This window comes from Neomonachus schauinslandi, chromosome 9 (genome assembly GCF_002201575.2).
Source record: "Neomonachus schauinslandi chromosome 9, ASM220157v2, whole genome shotgun sequence".
Taxonomy (NCBI): Eukaryota; Metazoa; Chordata; class Mammalia; order Carnivora; family Phocidae; genus Neomonachus; species Neomonachus schauinslandi.
This window is the reverse complement of record NC_058411.1, coordinates 89,845,087-89,867,672: the sequence shown is the minus strand read 5'-3', so window position 1 is coordinate 89,867,672 and position 22,586 is coordinate 89,845,087. Positions and strand designations below refer to the sequence as shown.

General features: G+C 41.3%; 1 protein-coding gene across 1 annotated transcript in view; it reads left to right on the top strand.

Annotated features, from left to right (window-relative positions):
• The window catches only part of ATP8B4 (ATPase phospholipid transporting 8B4 (putative)), a 243,701-nt gene that overhangs the window by 197,881 nt on the left and 23,234 nt on the right, over positions 1 to 22,586 (top strand). The window contains exons 21-22 of the mRNA XM_021693958.1: positions 1,837 to 2,020; positions 2,550 to 2,773. Coding sequence (XP_021549633.1) covers positions 1,837 to 2,020; positions 2,550 to 2,773 — 408 coding nt within the window. The remainder of the gene's footprint in view (positions 1 to 1,836; positions 2,021 to 2,549; positions 2,774 to 22,586) is intronic.

Sequence of the window (22,586 nt, the reverse complement as noted above, 5' to 3'; positions counted from 1 at the left end):
GAAAATTATAAGCCTGTCAACTGGGACTTAAAGCTGGTGGCCTCCAAGCTGAATTGCCCAGGGACTAGAATATGGAAAGTTTCCTAATGAGTTGTGCTTTGACTTTCCCTCAGTCTCAAAGAAGCCAGTGTGTGGTGAGTTAGAGTACTCAGGTGATAATGTATGTTATTTTTTCTTTGTCTCTAAATCTGTTGAAAGAAAGAGCTAAGATTGATGCTCTTCAAGAGCCCTTTCAGCTTCAAAGCCTGAAGTTTATGAAACCATGAAATGTCATTTTTCATTTAAGGAAAATTGACCACAGTTCTGTTGCTATGGTCAGAAGTTTTTTTTTTTTGTTTTTTTTTAAGCAAATCATGATTCCAGTTTGCTTCAAATCTCAATGCTTTGTAGAATGTAATTGGGTCCTTCTTTATCAATCTGAGTCTAGGTTTTCACTTGTTGATGATAAGGAAGAAAAAGAGAAAAGGGGCCCATTCTAAGCAAGACAACCAGTTACATACTTTCTCTTTCAGAAAGGGCAATTATATTTGAGAAAGCTAACTCACTGTTTCCCCTAGGAATCACAGGCCTTGACGTAAGAATTTTCTACATCAGAGTCATGTTGTATACTCATTTACCCATCCTTTCATTGATACCATTAACATTTACTACATGCCCAGGTCAAGATGTTGGAGCCTGAGGGTAAGGATATGACTAGAACACAGTTCTTGTTTTAGGGATTGCCGTCTAGTGGGAGAGATAATCTCAAGTGGTATGACAATACTATATAATAGAGGAATGAACACAGAGCTTTCAGAGTATAGAGGCAGACACATTTAGTTTCTTGTGTGAAAGTCAGGGAAGACTTCCTGAAGGAAGTGGTGTTTCCAGGCACAGAAGGAGCAAGTACAAAGGCAGAGTCAAGAAAGAACCTATCACATTATGGAAACAAACAATTTGGCATGGTGAGAGTACAGAGTAAACTTAAAGGTGGTGGTAGAAGACAGAACTCAAAAGGAATATAGGGGCCAGATTATGATGGGCTGTGAATATCTTGCTAGAGATTCATTCAGAGACACTGATGACTCAAAGTTTAGGTGGATTCCTATTTCCTTTTAATGTGTTTATTAAATAATGTACAGTGAGATGTTTTCTAGAAAACAAATTGCACAGTTAACTGCAAAGGATTATGCTCTCTTTTTCAGTCATTTCTTGGCATATATAAAGGTTATGTGTATTTGGAGAGGAACAAGGCTGGAATTGGTTGGGAACCCTGACTGAGATGTAGGTTGCATGCAAGCCCCCCTTTTGCACAGGCCTCTCTCGATTTCAATCACTTTGTTTTTCAAGGGCTAATCTCCAGATCATCTGCTTTTCATTTGCCCCACCATTAACAACCACAACAACAAACACTAAATATACAAAACAACAATGCAAAGGAAACAAAAGTTACATCACATGGAACAAAGAAGTCCCCATCATTTTGTAGTTCATTCTAAACTTGGTGAGATGGTGGACAGGTTCTTTCTTTTGCTTTTCTTTATTTTAGTGGATTCTGGAACTTTTCTGGCATTGAATTATATCTCACCCACGCAGCATGATAATATGTCAAGGACACACAAGGGCCCTGTGTCTTTTTATTTTTATTCTAAAATTCCTTGGCACTTAGTAGGAGTTTAGTGCTCATTTCTTTAGTTAGTTGTTTATGTGACTCTGGGTCAACAATGATTTGTTGAAATGAATTAAACTGTTGAGAAAAGAAATCAGTCGAGAAACAAGAAATCTGCCTCCCAAATGACACCTCTCATTGATTAGGTCTTGTTCTAATCTGGATTTTTTTTCTTTTTAATAACATAGGCCCATGCCCTAGAAAGTGATGTCAAGAATGATCTCCTAGAACTCGCTTGCATGTGTAAGACTGTGGTTTGCTGCCGAGTCACCCCACTCCAGAAAGCCCAAGTAGTAGAGCTGGTGAAGAACTATAGGAATGCTGTCACTTTGGCCATAGGCGATGGAGCCAATGATGTCAGCATGATCAAAAGTAAGAGAATATTCACTCAGTAGGGTTTTCTGTAGACCTGGAGTCCTCGGGTTTAGCATTTGGCAAGATGTAATGGAAATTACACTGTAATTTTAATTTTACCACTGGTTCTAAAATGAATAATACTTCCTGGGTCTAATACATTTGGCATCATTAGCATTCATAGAAAAACCTTTGTCTTTAATTAAATCATCTGTGTATTTTTAGACTAGAAAAGGATATTGATCACCTTATACTGTAGCTAGCTATGGTGTAAGGAATGAACAATGGACCCACAATCCCGACATTTGGGGTTAATCCCAGCTTTGCCACTTACAAATCGTAAAACCTTATGCAAATTACTAAAATTCTCGGGCTAGTTTTCTCTTTTGGAAAACTAGGATAAATATCTAACTCATGGTGTTTCATAAGATAATATATGCAAAAAATTATAAATGCTATAGCTATAAGATTTCTACAGATAAATAATGACTTAAAAGTGATTGTATCTTTATTTACGGAATGAAAGTATTCCTCTCTTCCTTTGTAGGTGCTCACATTGGCATTGGCATCAGCGGCCAGGAAGGACTGCAGGCAGTCTTAGCCAGTGACTATTCATTTGCACAATTTAGATACCTCCAAAGGCTTCTCCTTGTTCATGGAAGGTGGTCCTATTTCCGAATGTGCAAATTCTTATGCTATTTCTTCTATAAGAATTTTGCATTCACACTTGTGCATTTCTGGTTTGGTTTCTTCTGTGGTTTCTCAGCCCAGGTTGGTAAAAAAGCACTTTTCTTTCTTTTATTAGATCCCCCTGAATTGCAGATGACTGTTCTTCATAGCTCCTTATTAATAAATAGCATTTTTATATGTCTCATACAGATCACAGTATGACAGTTATGTAACTTATAGTTGAGCTTGAAACACAAAAAGAATATACATATAGCTGCAATTTTATTTATTTTTATTTATATATAGGTAACCAATGAATCTCCATCCTGTGTGTTTTTAAATTTTTATTGAAATATTTTGGTATGACGACAGATAAGCTTGGTGTGGAGCTTTCATTAGAATAGAAGCCTAAGAAACACTAACAAGAAATGTTGATGTATCTCAGGGAAGATGGTCACTCACCCAACACACTGACTGCATATGGACTGAGAGTAAATATGTTTTAAATTAGGGAGAAATAATTGATACCCTGACATCAAGGCTGTTTTGACAGCATTTCAACAGATAAAAATTGATAAAATAGATAATGGTGATACAATAGATAATGTTGGTAACAAGGGAGAAAAGTTAACAATTCCTAAGTCAGGATTCTATTTTTCTATCTACTCATATCCATTTTAAAAGATAGTTATTTCACCCCATATCTTGGATACCAGGAAAGTTTTGACCCTGGGTACCAACTGTGAAACATCAGGCCAATAGCATCTGAATATACTTATGAGTAAAAAAAAAAAAAAAAGAGAGAGAGAGAGATGACATTGTAACCATAACTCTCATGAGAGATTTCTTCAACTGTTCTTCCTCTTGGATTTAATCATTGGTTTCAATGATATGCATAAAGCTATTTTTTTCAGTCATTTTATTCCAGAACAATGGAGTATGGATTAAATTGTAACATTTTGTGTTATTTTAAATGTGCCTAGGGAGATTAGTGAATCATTTTTGTAATGAATATAGATTTTGGGTGTTTTTCCCTTTATCTGAGAGGTTGAGATTTCTTTTTTTATGGGTTTCCTTTTTTTAATTTAAATTCAGTTAATTAACATATAGCATATTATTAGTTTCAGAGTTAGAGTTCAGTGATTCATCAGTTGCATACAACACCCAGTGCTCATTCCATTACGTGCCTTCCTTCATGCTGATTCCCCATTTACCCCATTCCCCAACCCACCTCCCCTCCAGCAAACCTCAGTTTCTTTCCTATACTTAAGAGTCTCTTCTGGTTTGTCTCCCTCTCTGATTTCATCTTGTTTTTTTCTTCCAAGGTTTTTTTTTTTTTTTTTTTTTACACTAACCAGAATAATGCTGTATGTATTGTTCTTTGATGGGCTTGTTGGAGATGATCTCAGCCTAGCACACTCCTTTTATCCACTCTATATTCCACAGAAATAGTGTTACTGTTTGGGTTGCTTCATTTTGCTGTTATAATTATGCCCACTTTTGTGCACAAACTTGGGCACAGGGGCTGGAATTTGAGGGGAAGAGTGTCAATTGAGCCCTTGGCAATCTGAGGTGAAGGCATGTTGACTTGGCATTGAGCAGGTGGCAGGCCGTGCATGCTGACTTGGGCAGGAGGTTGGCTGGACTGTGAATTTGGGACCCACAGGCCGATGGCATCATGTGTGACAGGGATGTGGCTGGTTTTGCTTTTAACTTCTGTTTTTCTGGGAAATTCGATCTCTCCTTCTATTCTAAATGAAAGCCTTGCTGGATAAAGTATTTTGGCTGTAGATATTTTCCTTTTAGCAGTTGGAATTGATCATGCCACTCTCTTCCGGCCTGCAGAGTTTCTGCTGAAAAACCCACTAATAGCCTTATGGGGTTTGCCTTGTATGTCACTGCTTTCTTTTCTCTTGCTGCTTTTAAAATTCTCTCTTTATCACTACTTTGGGCCATCTTATTTACTTTGTGTCTTGGTGCAGACCTCTTTGGGTTGGTTTTGTTGGGGGCTCTCTGTGCCTCCTGGATCTGGATTTCTTTTTCCTTCCCCAAATTCAGGAAGTTTTCAGCTATTATTTCTTCAGACAAATCTTCTGCCCCCTTTTCTCGTTCTTCTCCTTCTGGGATCCCTATCATGAGACTGTTATGCTTGACAGTGTTGCTGAGTTCCCTGGGTCTATTCTCATTTTGCATATTTTTTCCCCTCTCATCTGCTCAGCTTGATTACTTACTTTCTTTTTTTTTTTAAAAGATTTTATTCATTTATTTGACAGAGAGAGAGACAGTGAGAGAGGGAACACAAGCAGGGGGAGTGGGAGAGGGAGAAGCAGGCTTCCCGCTGAGCAGGGAGCCCGATGTGGGGCTCGATCCCAGGACCCTGGGATCATGACCTGAGCCGACGGCAGACACTTAACGACTGAGCCACCGAGGCACCCCGCTTGATTACTTTCTATTACTCTGTCCTCCGGGTGGCTGATCTGTTCTTCTACTTCCTCTTGTTTGCTATTTATTCCAGGTCTATTTTTATTTCCATTTAGTGAGTCTAATAGCTCTAATTGGTTCTTTTTTATGTCTCCTATCTCTTGGTGGAGGATCTCATGGAGGTTCTGCACTCCTTTCTCAATTCTAGCGAGTAGCTTTATGAGCATTACTTTAAATTCTCTATCAGACATATTATTTATCTCCATTTTGCTTAGGTCTCCTGCTCTGATTTTGTTCCACTCTTTCATTTGGGACATATTCCTCTGTCTCCTCATTCTGTCTGTTGCCGTGTCTGTTTCTCTGTGTTAGGAAAGTCAGCTATGTCTCCCGCACTTGAAAGTAGTGACTTTATGAAGAAGAGGTCCTGCAACACAATGTCTCCTGTTGCCCAGAAAATGGTACTTTGGGGGGTGTCTCCTATGTGTGTTGCTCCAGGGGTGTCCTATCATTGTGGCTGGGATGTGTTTGCCTTCAGTCCAGTGTGTGATGGCTCTCTGCCTGTTGTGGGCAGAGTCTGGTGCCGTGGTGTTATTGGTCCAGTCTGGGGCTGCCTGGGGCTTGAGTTGAGTCGGACCAGGCGTTTGCCACAGATGAAGTAGCACCAAACTGCAGGGCACTTTCCCTGTGTAGTCCCCTGAGAAGCTTTTGTTGGTGGGTGGGGCCTGCAGTCAGACCAGCTGCCTGCCCCCAGCCCACTGCTGGGGTCACAGACTGGTGTGTGTGGTTATCTTGCCCTCTCCCTGGAGCAGGACTCACTTTGGAGTGGTGCTGACCCTTGTCTGGGCTGCATGCACACTGCCAGGCTTATGGTGCTCCTTTGATGGGATCTTGCCAAGAGTGATCAGAGGGGGTGGATCTGCTTTGCTGTGGTCTCTTGTCTATGCTGGGCTGCAGAGAGTCTGTTCTGCCATTTTTCGGGCTGCTTTCTGGGTTATTTATGCCGACGTGGGTGCTCTCTAGGCAGCCACATGGCAAGAGGTGAGCCCATGGTCGTCCTACTCTGCCATCTTCCCAGCTGATGTTGAGAGTTCTTAAAATGAGGCACACCTATATCCATTCCTAATGTTCTCTTTTCTTTTTTTTTAAAGATTTTATTTATTTATTTGAGAGAGAGAATGAGAGAGAGAACATGAGAGGGGGGAGGGTCAGAGGGAGAAGCAGACTCCCTGCCGAGCAGGGAGCCCGATGCGGGACTCGATTCCGGGACTCCAGGATCATGACCTGAGCCGAAGGCAGTCGCTTAACCAACTGAGCCACCCAGGCGCCCCCTAATGTTCTCTTTTAAGAATAACATGCCCCAGAACTAAAAGCAGACTATGTTGATATTTTTGTTCACATATTTTGTAATCTCCAGACATTGAAGTAAAGCAAAAGTCTTGATTTTAGTTTCTCAGAAAGATGTATTCTTAGCACTACTTCAGAGAAGGCTGAGGTGCGACTTACCTGCTCGTAATCTCACCTTGTCCAATACAAACAAATGTGAGGATGTGGCCTGTGCCTTCCTAGGCTGGGGACTTTTCCTCCACATAAAAATGAAGTAAGGCTATTCACTAAGCAGTCCTTCCAAGAGCCGCAGTTTTCATAGTGCAAAGGTTTGGAGCTTTTGAAAAATCACAGAACTATGAAGGGAGGCCTATACCCTCATTTAGATCTCTTAGGACACAGAAGAGTGGTCAATGATTTGTATTTACAGACACACAGAGCTTGGATAGCAGGTTTACTGCCAAAGTTTTCTTTGTTAAACTGTGAAGTTGTAAACTAATATTCAGTGACTTCTAACCTTTATATTTAGGTGATTTTCTGCTCTGCTTTCAAGATCTGATAAAACTGGTCAGAGTCAGATGTTAAGCAACTAGCTTTCCAATCCTCTCACCAGTATTTACCTTTTAAGAGAGAACAGCATGGGAGAACAATGATTATTCCAAAGACATGAGTACCTGATGCTTAAATCTAGTTGTAAGACATGCCACCAGTCTATGATTCAGTTTCTTAAATGTTTGGTTCAACTTAGCTTCGTTCCTCCCTTCCTTCCTCCCTCCTTCCCTTCACTTATTACACTGAAATCTCTAGTTTGTTGCACCATCTTTACTAGACTACTGTCAGTCCTGATTGGCCCTCTGTGTTGTTTCCTGTGCTGGTGAGTTGGGATGGACTAGCGGCTCTCAAGCTTTAATGTGAATGGGAATCACCTGGAGGGCTTTTAAAGCCCAGATCCTTGGGCCCACCTGAGTTTCTGATTCAGTAAGTCTGAGATAGAGCCCAAGAATTTGCATTTCTAGCAAGTTCACTGGGAGATGCTGATGTTGCTGGTGGGTGACCATACTTTGAGAACCACAGGGTTGGCCAATATAGAAGAAAATCCAATGTTTCAGTGAACCCAGAGTCCAGAATGAACTCCAGTCTGCTTTTTGTTTAGTCCATGCTAGACTCTGTTCATCTTTCCTGAGGCAGAGTGGGCAGTTAAGCAAACAGCTTATTCCCCAAAATAGAATTTTTCCAGAGGGCTTAGAATCTCTTTACCCATCCTACCAAAGCCATCGCCCCTGAGGCTAATACGTGCACTAATACAGGGTCAAGAGAAAAAAGGGTGTCTGTTTCAGGGTAGAGGATTGCTTTTCCCAATTTGCCTAGTCTGTTTTATCTAGCTTAACCATAAGCTCCTTGAGGAAAGAAAGCACACCTGAATCATCGTCCATAATCTTGAATGACATCTGGCATATAGAAGCATCTGGGCATTTTCATGTTGTTGGGTGTTCCTAGAACCCTTTCTTGTGCTTGAGGCAGATGTAACAAGGAGAGTCATTCATATATGCCTACAGTCACTCCTGCAGGTTGTTGTTTACTGTACCTACACCCGGGGCTGTCTCTGCAGGTTCTACATCTGGTCTGTGTAAATGTGTACAGCCTGACCAGCACTGTGGGAAAGGGGCTTGTGCCTTAAGATCTCAGGGTGATCATGGCATTGATTTCAGAATGCAGAGTGATGTTTTTTGTATGTGTTATATTGTTTTAATATGGTAGTTAATTGGACCACAAATGATGTACTAAATTGTTCATATATTGCTTCATTATAGGAAAAATATAGAGTGGATTTCTAGCCCAACTCACCAGCACAGGAAAAAACACAGAGGGCCATTCAGGACTGACAGTAGTCAAGTTTCCAGTTTTATTTTGTTTTACCTGAGTCATGGTTGATTTAAATAGGGCAGGGCAAATCCTCTTTAGGCAGAAGAGCAATCACCACATAAAACCAATTGAGCTATTGAGGAGGAGTCCAGGACTGTTATCCTTTTTGCCCTAATTTTTATGATGATTTGATCAAATTGGGATCTAGGCTTATACTTACTGAACAGGATCCCTTGGTCCCACTATTTAAGATTTTCATTCATTGGATGAATATTTATTAAGCCCATGGTATGTGTCAGACTATGGTTCCTGCTGGGGCTTGGCATGGTAAAGGATGTCTAAGGGATGCATTCTTAATGAAGTGTAATCTCACAAATTTTATGAGCTATCCATTCTGTGGAGAATTTAAGGTTCTATTTCCAGACTTGTCAGAGAAGTATATAAGCTTGTCAGGAAAGTGGCAAGTAGTAATTTGTCATCTTCTGTTGGAGAGGAAAAGGCAGTAAGTCAGTGACCATGCCCACGTAATGGCATCAATGTTACGGTGTCATCTTCTAGGTGAAACCATTATATTGTTGGCACCAACAAGTAGGGATAAAACAAACTGCAATTATAGCTAACACTTATGTAGCACTTACTATGTGCCAGGCATTGTCTAAATGTTTTGCATGTATTAGCTCAATATTTACAATAACCATACGAAGTAGGTTTTATAATCATGGTCTATATCAGCTATTTTTAAAATACTTCTTAAAAAATTTAATTGTGGCTAAAGACACATAACATAAAGTTTAATGTCCTAACCATTTTTAAGTGTACAATTCAGTGGTGTTAAGTACATTCACATTGTTGTGCAATGGATCTCAAGAACCTTTTCATCTTGTAAAACTGACACTCTATACCCATTGAAAAACAACTTCCCATTTTTCCCTTCCTCCAGCCACTGGAAAGCTCTATTCTACTTTCTCTTTCTATGAATTTGACTGGAAAATTTGAAATGATCCATGTTCTGGTTCACTAATTCATTCTCCTGCTTGGTTGAGTCTGTTACTGATGCCCTATATTAAATTCTTTAGGTGAGTCTGTATTCTTCAGGCTAGGATTTCTGTTTGTTTTGATAATTTCTATTTCTTTGTTGAACTTCTCATTTTGTTCATACATTGTTTTCCTAATTTCATTTAATTGTGTGTTCTTATAGTTCGCTGACCTTTAAGAGGATTATTCTGAATTTTTTTGTTAGTCCATAGATCTCCATTTCTTTATATTCAATTACTGCCACCTTATTCATTTCCTTTGGTAGTGTTATTTTATCTGATTCTTCATGACCCTTGATTCTTTGAGTTGGTATCTGCACATTTGAGGACGTGGTGTCTACTTCCAGACTTAACAGGTTTGCTTCAGCAGGGAAAGACAGCTCAGCTCCATTGGAGTACTGGATGGATCAGGTGGCAACATCTGTGGGCAGGCAGGGCTTCCTACAGGGTCTCTAGTTAGGCAAAGCCATTGCTTGTGCTCTGAGGTCAGAGGGACTGAATCTAGGTGGGCTCTGATTGGGCAGGGCTATGGACTAGGATCTGCAATTGCTCATGGTTGAATAAGGTCTCGGGCTGTGCTCCCTGACCAGATGGTGCTACTGGCTAGACTTTGTGTTCATGCAGGGTCATAGTCAGGGCTTTGTGATTGGGTGGGGCCTCAGCCTATGCACTGTGATCAGGCAGGACCATACGTATGCCCCTAAAGTTGGGCTGGGTCACTGTCTGGGCTCTCTCATCAAGTAGGACTACAGGCTATACTCCATGATTGGGTGGGGTTGCTGGCTGGGATCCCTGGAAGGATGGGGCTGCAGGCTATGTTTCACAATTGGCAGTTCTATAGGCTGAACTCTGCTGCAGGGTGGGGCTGTAGGCTTGGTTTCCTGGATGGGTGGTACCATAGACTGGGCTTTGAGGCTGCCCAGGGGCACCCTTCAGGGCCCCTGGTTTTGTGGGGCCAGAGGCTATACTTTAACTGTAAGGCAGGGCTGCTGGTTTGGGTTCCAGCATAACAGGACTGTAGGATGGGCTCTGTGGCTACCTGGGATCTCGGGTTGGGTGGGGTTGGAGGCTGTACTCAGCAGTTGGGTGGAGCTGTGAATTTTCTTCCCTGCCTAGTTATGATCATAGAATGGGCTCCATGGTAAATACAGCTCTTTGGCTGGGTACCCGAATCAGGCAGAACTCCCAACCAAGCTCCCCAACCAGACATAACCACTGACTTGTCTCTGCAGATTGGCAGAACCCCCAGTAGGGATCTCTGCTCCAGTGCTGCTGCAAGTTGGAGTGAGGTCCATTAAGATCTGAGGGCTGGTTGCTGTATGCCTCTCCTCCTATCTCCATCTCCATCTGATCCTCAGTGGTTGAGCCCTGCAGATTCCCCCAGTGATCCCCATGAGATAAGACCTGAGTAGGGCTCCTGGGAAGTATCCTGCAATGCTGGAAGAGCTGGATGTCTACCTTGGTTGGGTTCTCCTTTTCTCACTGGAGAAACCTCAGGCCCAAGGGGCCACCTCGGTGAGGCACTATGCCGGCCTTGGGGAGGGGGATATGGTCAGAGAGGAGCTACTCCTCTTGCCCTTCTAGTGTGGTCCTTCTCAGTCTCTGTGCTTTAGCTTCAGGTCCTGCTTCTGGGATTTTCACAATGGTGTCCAGTCTGTAGGTAGTTGCTTGTTGGTATTCTTGTGAGGCTGACTGAAGCTGCGGATGACCTGCATTGCCATCTTGATGACATCACTCCTGAAGTCACTTTTTTTTTTTTCCCAGAGAGCATTTCTGTGGCTTCTGCCAGTTTTCTGGGGATACTGCCTAACTGAGACCTCTTTTTCTGTTCCAGGATTTTTTTGACTTTGAATTGCAAACTCTGGTGAATACCATTTATGGTCCAAATTTTCAGGAGAAATTTTTTGTCTCTTCCTTTGAGCTAGTGCCACGGTTCACATAGGTGGTCCCTCTGAGCACGAAGATTTGTTCTTCCTTTACTTTTACACTAAGGATTCAGCCCTTTGCTGCCTTAGTTTTATGAGAATGTTAGATTCCCCATGTGGTCTAATCTTGGCAACAATAATGATGTCAGAATAAATAGTGTGTTAGAGTCAATGAGAATTGGTATTATTACCCAAACTCATTTGGCATGGAACTCCACTTTTCCAAGCAACATGCATAATGTCCTTAGAACAGATGCCATACAGAATCCACTCTGGGAAATTCTGGAATAGAGGTCTCTACAGCAACAGTTGCAAAATCTGACATCACCCTGCTTCCAGTGTTTTGGAAGCAGGAAGATGTAGGAAGGACAAAATGATGCTAAAAACACTATCCCCATAGGAATAAGCTATTTATATGTTTCTCCCTTTCAAAAACTTCTGTTTTTTAAATTAACTCTAGTCCAGGGGACAAAATAGCCTTTTTTCCTATGCTGAAGTGGGGAGTTTACATTTCAACTTCTGTAGTCTTTTCCAATATCCTCAGTTTTTTCCGGATTACAAAAATAATTATGTGTGAATATGTATCACCTTTTATATATTGGAGACCATACTCTTTTTATCTTTCTTGTTTCAAAAAAAACCACTACATTTTGAGAAACACCTCTGGTTTTACATTCTTTAAAAACTGTTCTTTTTCTTTTTTTTTTTTTTAAGATTTTATTTATTTATTTGACAGAGAGAGACACAGCGAGAGAGGGAACATAAGCAGGGGAGTGGGAGAAGGAGAAGCAGGCTTCCTGCAGAGCAGGGAGCTGGATGCGGGGCTCGATCCCAGTACCCTGGGATCATGACCTGAGCCGAAGGCAGACACTTAACGACTGAGCCACCCAGGCGCCCCAAAACTGTTATTTTTCTTAATGGCATTCTGAAATATGGATTTATTATAAATTATTTCACTTTTCTGATTGTATGAACATATAAGTTGTTGATATTTTAAGTTGATTAATTCATTCCTTGCCCATATCTGTGAGTCACAAAAGATTGTCAAATTGCTAATAGGAATACTTGTTTACCATCTTGGGAAGAGAAAAAAGAATGATGAATAGGTCAAATAGGTCAAGTGTCTTACCCACTTGGAACTCATTTTCTCAACCAGGAAGTGAAGAAATGGATAAATAGGTCCAATAGAAGACTGTAATGGAAGTTAACATGAGAACATGGGAAAAGGAGAAATGTGTGAGGATCTGGGATGACTTCAGGGGCTCAATAAATCTCAAGTGAGCCTATGGATATTTTCAAAATTGAGTGGAAGTCTGAAGGTGTGAACTCTCCCTACCCTGCAGGGATTTAGGGCTGATTTGTGTAAGGGTGTGAGACTGTAGAGGAGCAGGAGGAAAACCCTCCCCTCCTACCTGAACTCTTTCCAAATGACCTAAAGATTAGCTGAATTTGAAATCTCATTTTAATTTCTACAATTCCATTTAAAACCATCTCATTCAGAACCATATGATCCTCTCAACTGATGCAGAAAAAGCATTTGACAAAATACAACATCCCTTCCTGATTAAAACTCTTCAGAGTATAGGGATAGAGGGAACATTCCTCAATATCATAAAAATCGTCTATGAAAAGCCCACAGTGAATATCATTCTCAATGGGGAAAAACTGAGACCTTTTCCCTTAAGGTCAGGAACATGACAGGGGTGCCCACTCTCACCACTGTTGTTCAACATAGTGCTAGAAGTCCTAGCATCAGCAATCAGACCACAAAAAGAAATAAAAGGCATCCAAATTGGCAAAGAAGAAGTCAAACTCTCTCTTCGCAGATGACATGATACTTTCCGTGGAAAACCCAAAAGACTCCACCCCCAAATTAGTAGAACTCATACAGCAATTCAGCAATGTGGCAAGATACAAAATCAATGCCCAGAAATCAGTTGCTTTTCTATACACTAACAATGTAACTGTAGAAAGAGAAATTAAGGAATCGATTCCATTTACAATAGCAACAAAAACCATAAGATACCTAGAAATAAACCTAACCAAAGAGGTAAAGGACTATACTCTAGAAACTACAGTCTAGCCACTCTGGAAAACAGTATGGAGATTCCTCAAGATGTTAAAAATAGAGCTACCCTACAACCCAGCAATTGCACTACTAGGTATTTGCCCCAAAGACACAGATGTAGTGAAAAGAACACTTATGAAAGAAATTGAGAAAGACACAAAAAGATGGAAAAACATTCCATGCTCATGGATTGGAAGAATAAACCTTGTTAAAATGTCTATGCTGCCCAGAGCAATCTACATTTTCAGTGCCATCCCTATTAAAATACCATTGGCATTTTTCAAGGAGCTGGAACAAATAGTCCTAAAATTTGTATGGAATCAAAAGACCCCAAATTGCCAAGGGAATGTTGAAAAAGAAAAACAAAGCTAGGGCATCACGTTGCCTGACTTCAAGCTATATTACAAAGCTGTGATCACCAAGACAGCATGATATTGGCACAAAAACAGACACATAGACCAATGGAACAGAATAGAGACTCCAGAAATGTACCTCAACTCTATGGTCAACTAATCTTTGACAAATCAGGAAAAAATATGCAACGGAAAAAAGACAGTCTCTTCAATAAGTGGTACTGGGAAAATTGGACAGCTACATATAGAAGAATGAAACTGGACCATTCTCTTACACCATACACAAAGATAAAATGGATGAAAGACCTCAGTGTGACACAGGAATCCATCAAAATCCTAAAAGAGAACATAGGCAGTAACCTCTTCGACATTGGCCACAGCAACTTCTTTCAAGATACATCTCCAAACGCTAGTGAAGCAAAATCAAAAATGAACAAGCTAAAGATCAAGATAAAGAACTTTTATCTTGATAAAAGATAAAAAGCTTCTGCTTTTTATCAAGATAAAAAGCTTCTGCACAGCAAAGGAAACAGTCAACAAAACTAAGAGGCAACCCATGGAATGGGAAAAGATATTTGAAAATGACATTACAGATAAAGGGCTGATATCCAAGATCTATAAAGAACTTCTCAAACTCAACACTCAAAAAAATAACCCAGTCAAAAAATGGGCAGAAGACATGAAAAGACACTTATCCAAAGAAGACATACAAATGGCTGACACATGAAAAAAATGCTCAACATCACTAGCCTTGGGAAATAGAAATCAAAACCACAATGAGAGACCACCTTACACCAGTTAGAATGGCAAAAATTAATAAAACAGGAAGCAACAAATGTTGGCAAGGATGTGGAGAAAGGGAAACCCTCTTACATAGTTGGTGTGAATGCAAGCTGGTGCAGCCACTCTGGAAAACAGTATGGAGATTCCTCAAGATGTTAAAAATAGAGCTACCCTACAACCCAGCAATTGCACTACAAGGTATTTGCCCCAAAGACACAGATGTAGTGAAAAGAAGAGGCACATGCACCCCCAATGTTTATAGCAGCAGTGTCCACAATAGCCAAACTGTGGAAGGAGCTGAGATGCCCTTCAATAGATGAATAGATAAAGGTTCATGTATACAGTGGAATATTCCTTAGCCATCAGAAAGGATGAATACCCACCATTTGCATCAGTATGGATGGAACTGGAGGGGATTATGCTAAGTGAAGTAAGTCAAGCAGAGAAAGACAATTATCATATGGTTTCACTCATACGTGGAACATAAGCAATAGCACGGAGGACCATAGGGGAAGGGAGGGAAATCTGAAGGGGGAGAAATCAGAGAGGAAGACAAACCATGAGAGACTGTGGACCCTGGCAAACAAACTGAGGCTTCAGAGGGGAGGGGGTGTGGGGGGATGGAGTAACAGGGTAATGAGTACTAAGGAGGGCATGTATTGTGAGCACTGGGTGTTATATGCACCTATGAATCATTGAACACTACATCAAAAACTAATGATGTACTATACAGTGGCTAACTGAACATAAAAAAAAAATTCATTCAGAAACCCTTTTAAAAAACTGCGTGGCATTGGCAGCAGGGAGGTCTTACTTAACAGTATTGTGTACAGCAAGACATATCTTACAGAACAGGTGTTATACCACTCTGACAGTGGAGACTCTGGTGTTTCCCAGCCCCACCCACATGAGTGTGCCCTGGTATGCTAGTAATCCAGGGACTGGCTGTGAGGGTAACATGGATGTGGATCTTGAAATGGTAGGGATTGTCGTCTCTTTTCCATTCCGTCTTTCGCTAGAAGGTCCTGATTAGTAACAAGTGTAACTGAAAAATCCTTTGCCTTTTTTTCTTAGCCCTTTTTTCCCCAAAGACAGTATGCTATAAATGAGGCAACTGAAAAGAAAACAGCATATTTGGGAGAGACACTAGTCTACAGATTATGAGAATTTTTGAATAGGGGACATTTTTGCAGTGATGCTTTTTTTCCCCTCACCCCGCATTGAAATTATTTAGCTGGCATTGGCCTTCAAAGCCATGTGTTGGGTAACTGGGCTTTCGTAGCTCTTAAAGCCCATTGAATAACCACTTAGTTCCAGTCTGTTAATGGAAGTAGGCCATCTGAGGTCTTTCTACCCCTGCCATCCCTCCCCTAAGTTGCTTCAGTGGAACTGAATGCTCCACAGAGAAATGCAGCCAGTAGTAATAAAAACTCTAGAGCCTGGCAGATTCAGGAATAAACATGTGTTTTGAGGCCCTTCCTTAGCAGGCCTGATCCCCAATCACTTGTCTGTCCAATCTTGACAGGAGTGAGACTCACACAAACATCCTCTGACACACAACCTAGAGTCTTTGAATTCTCGTTCATTTAACAAGAATAAACTGAGGGCCAGTTTAGGGCCAAGTGCTCTCCAAGGACACCAGAATGAACCAGAGGGATGCAGTTCCTGCCTTCAGGGAACTTACAGTCTGGAAACGATTTCATTTTCATAAATGTGAAACTGGTGTTGAGTAGTCACCTTTGGTAGAAAATAAGGATTTTTTCCATCAAGAGTTTTTTTGAATTAAATTTGTCATGGATGAGCTGTGTCTTGGGGCCAACCCTGTCTAATCCCAGCATGATTCATAGCACTTTGATACTTCTTTCCTGCACCTCTCAACAGATTGCTTTGAAATAATCCACTCTGCAGCTGAAAATATCTGATAAAATGTAAACAGATTGTGCTTTCTTAGACACAATGTTGACTTTTAAAAACATCAGTTTAATTTCTTAATGAAGTGACATGTGCTATATCTTTACTACCTTGGCCTGTCTCTGGGGGCCTGGTAAATTTTATGCAGACTCTTATTCTCTGATGATAGCTCCAGGAGATTCCCATCAATGCCCCATCCTGGTAGGTGGGCTGGGGCAGATGTGCAAGCCAATCCAGCTATGGTGTGTGATGCTCCAAGGGGCTGGGGGGTGGAACCATTCATTGCCTGTCAGATGGTGATGGCTTTAGGACATCTCAGATGAATGATGATGTAATCCAGGCTGGGTTGTACTTGGTTTGTGGACCTTCTCCTGGTTAATTTCAGGGCGCTAACCTCTGTTGTGGTTGCTTTGGGACACATGGGGAAAGAATCCCCTTGGGAGGGGCAATACCCCTTTCACTTGCTTTGCTGGGTGGACTTTCTTGGAGAAACAGCTGGGACACAGAAGAAAAAGTATACGTTTTGTCGAAATCTGGAATCTTCCCTCTGTCAGGGAATGTCAGAGATATTGAGTCCAGCCCCTCTTACAGAGGAGGAGCCTGAGTCCTGCAAGATCTGAGGATCAGTCATGTGCAAGGCTGGGACTGGAACCCAAGTTTTCTGACTCTCTCTTCATTGCTCCCTCTACTCTGCTTGATAATTGGCCACTGCAGTTGTCACAGACTTGGAAGAGAGAATGGCTGTATCTTCCTTAAAAAAAAAAAAAAAAAAAAAAGTTTTCACCCAAACCCTAATCAGGGCAAGTGTTTGCTTTATTTGGTATCTAAAGGAGAAACATCCCACAACACTTGGTACAATAGGACTATGAGGAGAAAATAAAGTCTTACTGAGAGAGAGCTAATTCTGGGGGGTGGGGGTTCCCACAGATTAGGTCCTTAGAAAGGGCAGACTGTCTCCTGGAATCATCTGGAAGCTTGAAGCCATTTTTTTTTTGGCCAGCAAACACTCCTACCAAACTGCCACTAAGAATTTAAATATCTGTCCTGGTAAGATTTCCAACAAAATTTCTGGACCAAAGGGGTTTGGATAAAGGTCAAAGGAGTCTCTAAACTGAATCATGGACCCTTTTTGAGGTCATGCCTTATCCCAATCTGTTATCAAAGCCTGCGTGATTTTCATGGAATCCACTGTGGCTTGTGTGCACTATTTGTATGAGTAACTTACTTTAAAAGCACCCTATAACCTCAGGATTTTTAATAAATATGAACTGTCCCCCAGCGGGGACAGAACAAAAAAAAAAAAAAAAAACCCAAAACAAAATCAAAAACCAAAAAACAAACCACCATTGGTTGAAGCCCTATTTAGGAAATTCATGTTTGAAACTATGTAACTACTGGCACTGTGTACTTGGGGGGTGATATTATCTGATGACAATTTATCATTGTCAGTGAGATACAGGGCTGTGTATTTTTTTTTTAATTCTGCTGTGATATGGAAACAATTATCTTGTCAAGTCCAGAAAAACTTTAGTTCTGTCAAACAATATAAGAAAACTCACAACGAAAAATTTGGAAAGTGACCTGAAAGAGTGCGACTAATCTCTAGGCTTTGATGACTTCTTGGATGTGGTTACCTGTGAGTCCTTCTCAACATGGCATGGTGGTTCCTCTCCCCCTTGCCTTCCAGATGTGCTCTATGGAAAACCCAGGGAGAGGTGGGTGCTCAGGCAGGGGCCATTCTTCCTGGCTCCTGCTAGTGGGTTTCTGTTAATTACACAAATCAGGAACAGATGTGCTGAGACTGAGCACCTCATATTTATTCCACAATGTGTTTTCTTTAAATGACAAATGTTTTTTAGGGCCAAAAAGAAAAATATCACTATATAGTTTTTTGCTACAACATGCAGTAAAGTGGGGGGCGATACGTGTCTCCAAAGGGGTAGTCCATCTTGTCATTTGAATAAGGAGCTAAGCCAATGGTCTCAGAGTGGAAAGCCCTTTGTAACTGTTTAAGAGTCTTAAGGTCTATTTAAACGTGGTATTCTATAAATCATAGATTGTGTGTTCCTCAAGCTGTTAGATTGTAATTTGTAGCTGGAGTATTTTTACTCTATCTAAAAGGGTTGATAAGGTTGATAAATTGCTCCCACAAAGAAGTGAGCGAGGAGGAGCTTTCCTTAAATAGTAAAACAGTAAAGTTGGAAAAATGGGGAGCTTTTCTCTTCCTTTTTTTCTGATCTGTGAAGAGATACTTACACAGTTCCAAACAGATGAGTGGTATCTCGTAGGAGCATGACTTTTCTCTTTTATTCAGAATATTGGAGATGGGAAAAGAAAATTTGGAAGTTGGGGGGGGGGGTAATGGCTGCCCCTAGGAGTACAAGGGACTTAGGACAAATACTTTTTTGGAGATCTTTTGTTTATATAAACCATTTGAGTCACCCAAAGTCAGCGTGCTGCCACCATTTGACAGGTCTAGTCTCAGGCCAGAATGCTTCCTACACCAGAGGCTCCAGAAAAATCATTTTCCCTCCTTCCTCGGCCCCTCCAATCTCTTTGGGGCATCTGGTCAACCTACATGTGGGTGCATGTTTGTTTGAGATGGAGGTGGTGGAGGTAGGTGGTTTAGGGCTTGAGCATGCCAGGAAGGGGAGAAGCCGGGATAGGTTCCTTGTGGGTCATCATCGGGGCTAGTGTGCCCCTCCCAGCTGGTCCTAGTCACCAGAAGGGGCCTTAAAAACTTTCTGAGGGTATATAAGGGCCTTAAGGAGAAGTAGGATAACTATTTGAGTAGTTGGAGACCTCTTACAAGGGGAGGAAGAAGTCTGTTGTAGAAGAAATACTGCTTGTGACTTTGTTTGTGGAAGCCCCTAAAGCCTCTAAACTATGTCAAACCAATGCACATAACCCAGGAATGTGTTTTTTTATTCTTTTTTTTAAATTTTACTTTTTTAAAGATTTTATTTATTTATTTGACAGAACACAAGCAGGGGAGCGGGAGAGGGAGAAGCAGGCTCCCCACTAAGCAGGGAGCCTGATGCGGGGCTCGATCCCAGGACCCTGGGATCATGACCTGAGCCGAAGGCAGACGCTTAACGAACTGAGCCACCCAGGTGCCCCAGTGTTTTTTTATTCTTAAAGTGAATGACTCAGATTAACACATTTTCGTAGAGCCTGAGGCAAAACTAGAAGTAAAGAGTTAGTGATATAATTAAGTTTTCGCGAGGAAAATGCTTAACACTATCAAGATATTCAGTTTTCCTTAAATCTTGTTCTCTAATTTTCTATTTATTTCATTAATATAGTAGCTTGTTATAAAAATAAATAGCTGTAGCAATAAAGAATTGCATTTTCATAAAAATTATTAGTAGAGAAATATACCTTTTTCTTTATCCGTTAAATGTACCGCTTGAAGCTTGGATCCTTGCATGCTCCTTCCTCCCGCTTTCCCTCCTTTTTTCCCCTGCCTCTTCCACCCTCTCTCCTTCCTTCCCTGCCTTCCATACATAATAAAGGTGTTCACTAACTGAGCACTGTTTGTCAGATGCTGCTGTACTAGCATTTATTCATTTCATTGAACACTAAAGGCCTCCCTCAAATCCTCACTTTATAACCTAGGAACCTAAGACTCAGAGAGATTGAGTATCTTACACAGTTCTGTCTTCTGACTCCAGTGCCCTTATGGTTAGGACCCCAGCATCCTTGTGTTGAATGCTTGCCATGTGCCAGGCACTGAGGTAGGTTCTTGGGTCCCAACAGATGAATAAATCCTATAATCTGCTCCCAAAGAGCTCGCAGCCTAGTGGGATGGGGCTAGAAACAAGCACATAAATAATTGCAAGCTGATAATTATGAAGCAGTGAGGTGTGAATGTCATGGGACCACCAAGGAGTGGCCTAGAACCCAAGCCTAGAGGGTAGGAGTGGGCAGGGCTCAGAAAGGCTTCCTGGAAGCTCTGTGCCTGGGCTGACCCTTCAAGGATCAATCATAGTGAAGCAGGTAAGGAGTAAGAAGATTAGCATCCCGGCAGGGAGGACATCAGAAGGAAAGTCACAAAGATAAAGAAGGCCTGGGCAGAAACAGAAACTATCTGGCATGGTTATTGCAGTGGGATTTGGGGATTAATTTGATGTGGGGTGTTGGAAAGAGGGAGAAATATTAGATATCTGGCTTGGGTTCTGGGATGAGTGTAGCAGAGTCAGAAACTGATATAGGGAACATAGGAAGAGGGCCTGGTTAAAGGGGTGTGAGAAGAAGTTCAGGTCTGGACATACTGAGTTTGAGGAGCTGTGGCACATCCTCAAGGCAACATCTAGTAGCAAGTTAAATATGTAACATTTACAAAGAGTTGTGTAAAATAATTCAACAAATATTTATAGAGCACCTACTGTTGGCTGACACTGTTCTAGGCACTGGAGTTACAGATGTGAGTAAGTCTCTGTTTCATGGAGACTGTATCCTAGTGGGATAAAGGCAGGTAATAAAGAAGTAAATCAGCAAGATAATTTCAGAATTGTTATTAAGAAAGAATGGGGTAATGTAAAAAAGTCTCCTTGAGAAGGTAACATTGGAGTTGTGAGCTGAGTGTTCAGAGGAAACTTTCATATGAATACTCTGAGGTTAAAGTATTCTAGGTAAAGGGCATAGCAAGTGCAAATCTCCTGAGGTAGGAATGAGCCTGGTCCTAGAGAAAGATAATCAGTGAAGCAGAGGGAGGGGGGAGGAAGGGCACTGAAGCTGAAGTGGTGGGCAGGTGTGGGATCCGGAAAGGCTACAGGCTGTGGTGGAGTGTGGATTTCATCCCATGTCCATTGGAGGCTTTGGGCCTGGGTCAATGTCACTGGTATCATTTTAAATGAAATGTCCAGCATACAAATTGTATTTCTTGTATACTCTCAACTATATAAGAAAACAGCCTTTAAGGAAACTTGCCAAATGATACCACTGATTGAGAGAGGCGGTTTCATGTAGTGGTCAGGTTGTGAGGTCAGGGTACCAAGGCTGGAACTTGGTCCTGACACTTGCTCAGCCAATGCTTCTCAAACCTTTGTGAGCTTAGGATCCTATCTATCAATATTTATCATATTAGAAATTAAAATGGAGAAAACATTTAAACATTTCCTTTATTGATTCATTAAAAAATAATGAACCCATGACATGTTTACCTAAATGGCATATTTTGATGAGAAAAAAAATTGTATTTTCCAAAACAAAAACTAAGTGAGAAGAGTGGCATTTTTTTTTAAAAAGATTTTATTTATTGAGAGAGAGAGAGAGAATGAGCAGTGGGGAGGAGTAGAGGGGAAGAGAGAGAGAGAAGCAGACTTCCTGGTGAGCAGAGAGCCTGATGCAGGACTCGATCTTGGGACCCAGAGATCATGGCCTGAGCTACAGATACTTAACCGCCTGAGCCACCCAGGCGCCCCCCAAGGGTGGCATTTTTTTATACTTAAGCTCTTACTATTTGGCACAGTAGGAGGCAGCCAGGTTCTCATATCTGCTTTTGTATCCAGTTGGTTATGACATCACGAGTCCTAGACACTCATGGGAGAACGAGAGTAAAAAGGGAATATAGGTAACTGCTTACTATCATTGTGAAAATAGTCTTGACGTGAGGATCCCCTGAAAGTTCCCTAGGCCACACTTCAAAAATCTTTGTGTTACAGGTATGATATTGGGCAATCTCTTAACAGGTTGGATGGGCTTCAGTTTCCCCATCTTTACACTGAGAGCTGCTAATAGTACCAACTCCATAGGGTTGTTGTGAGGATTTAAGGAGTCAGTATATGTTAAGCCCTTAAAATAGTGCCTGGTACATAGCAGGTGCTCAGTAAGGATCAGCTAGTTTCTTTTTGTTGTTATGATTCCGAGTGGCAGTAACAACGCTTCCAAGAAATTGCAAAAACTCATTTAAACTTTATTTTCACTGACTTTTCCCTCCCTGTCCTCTCTTGTTCCAGTTGTGAAATGAGGTTTCAAATCGGAGTACCAACTTGCAAATGCTGCTGCCAAATAACTGTAGGTTTTAATGCTAACCTGTTTGCAGTCATGATGGCACTTTGTGCCAGACCATCAGCTCCTCATGCCATAATTTCCCAGATTCTTTCTTCCTTCCTAATACCTGAAATCATCTCTTCTCAGTGGCAGCTAACTGGTGGAGGAAGAAGTGATTTGATAGCATTAGGTTCTGCTTGGGGCTACAAGACTTCAGTTTGACTGCTTCTCCATTAGAAA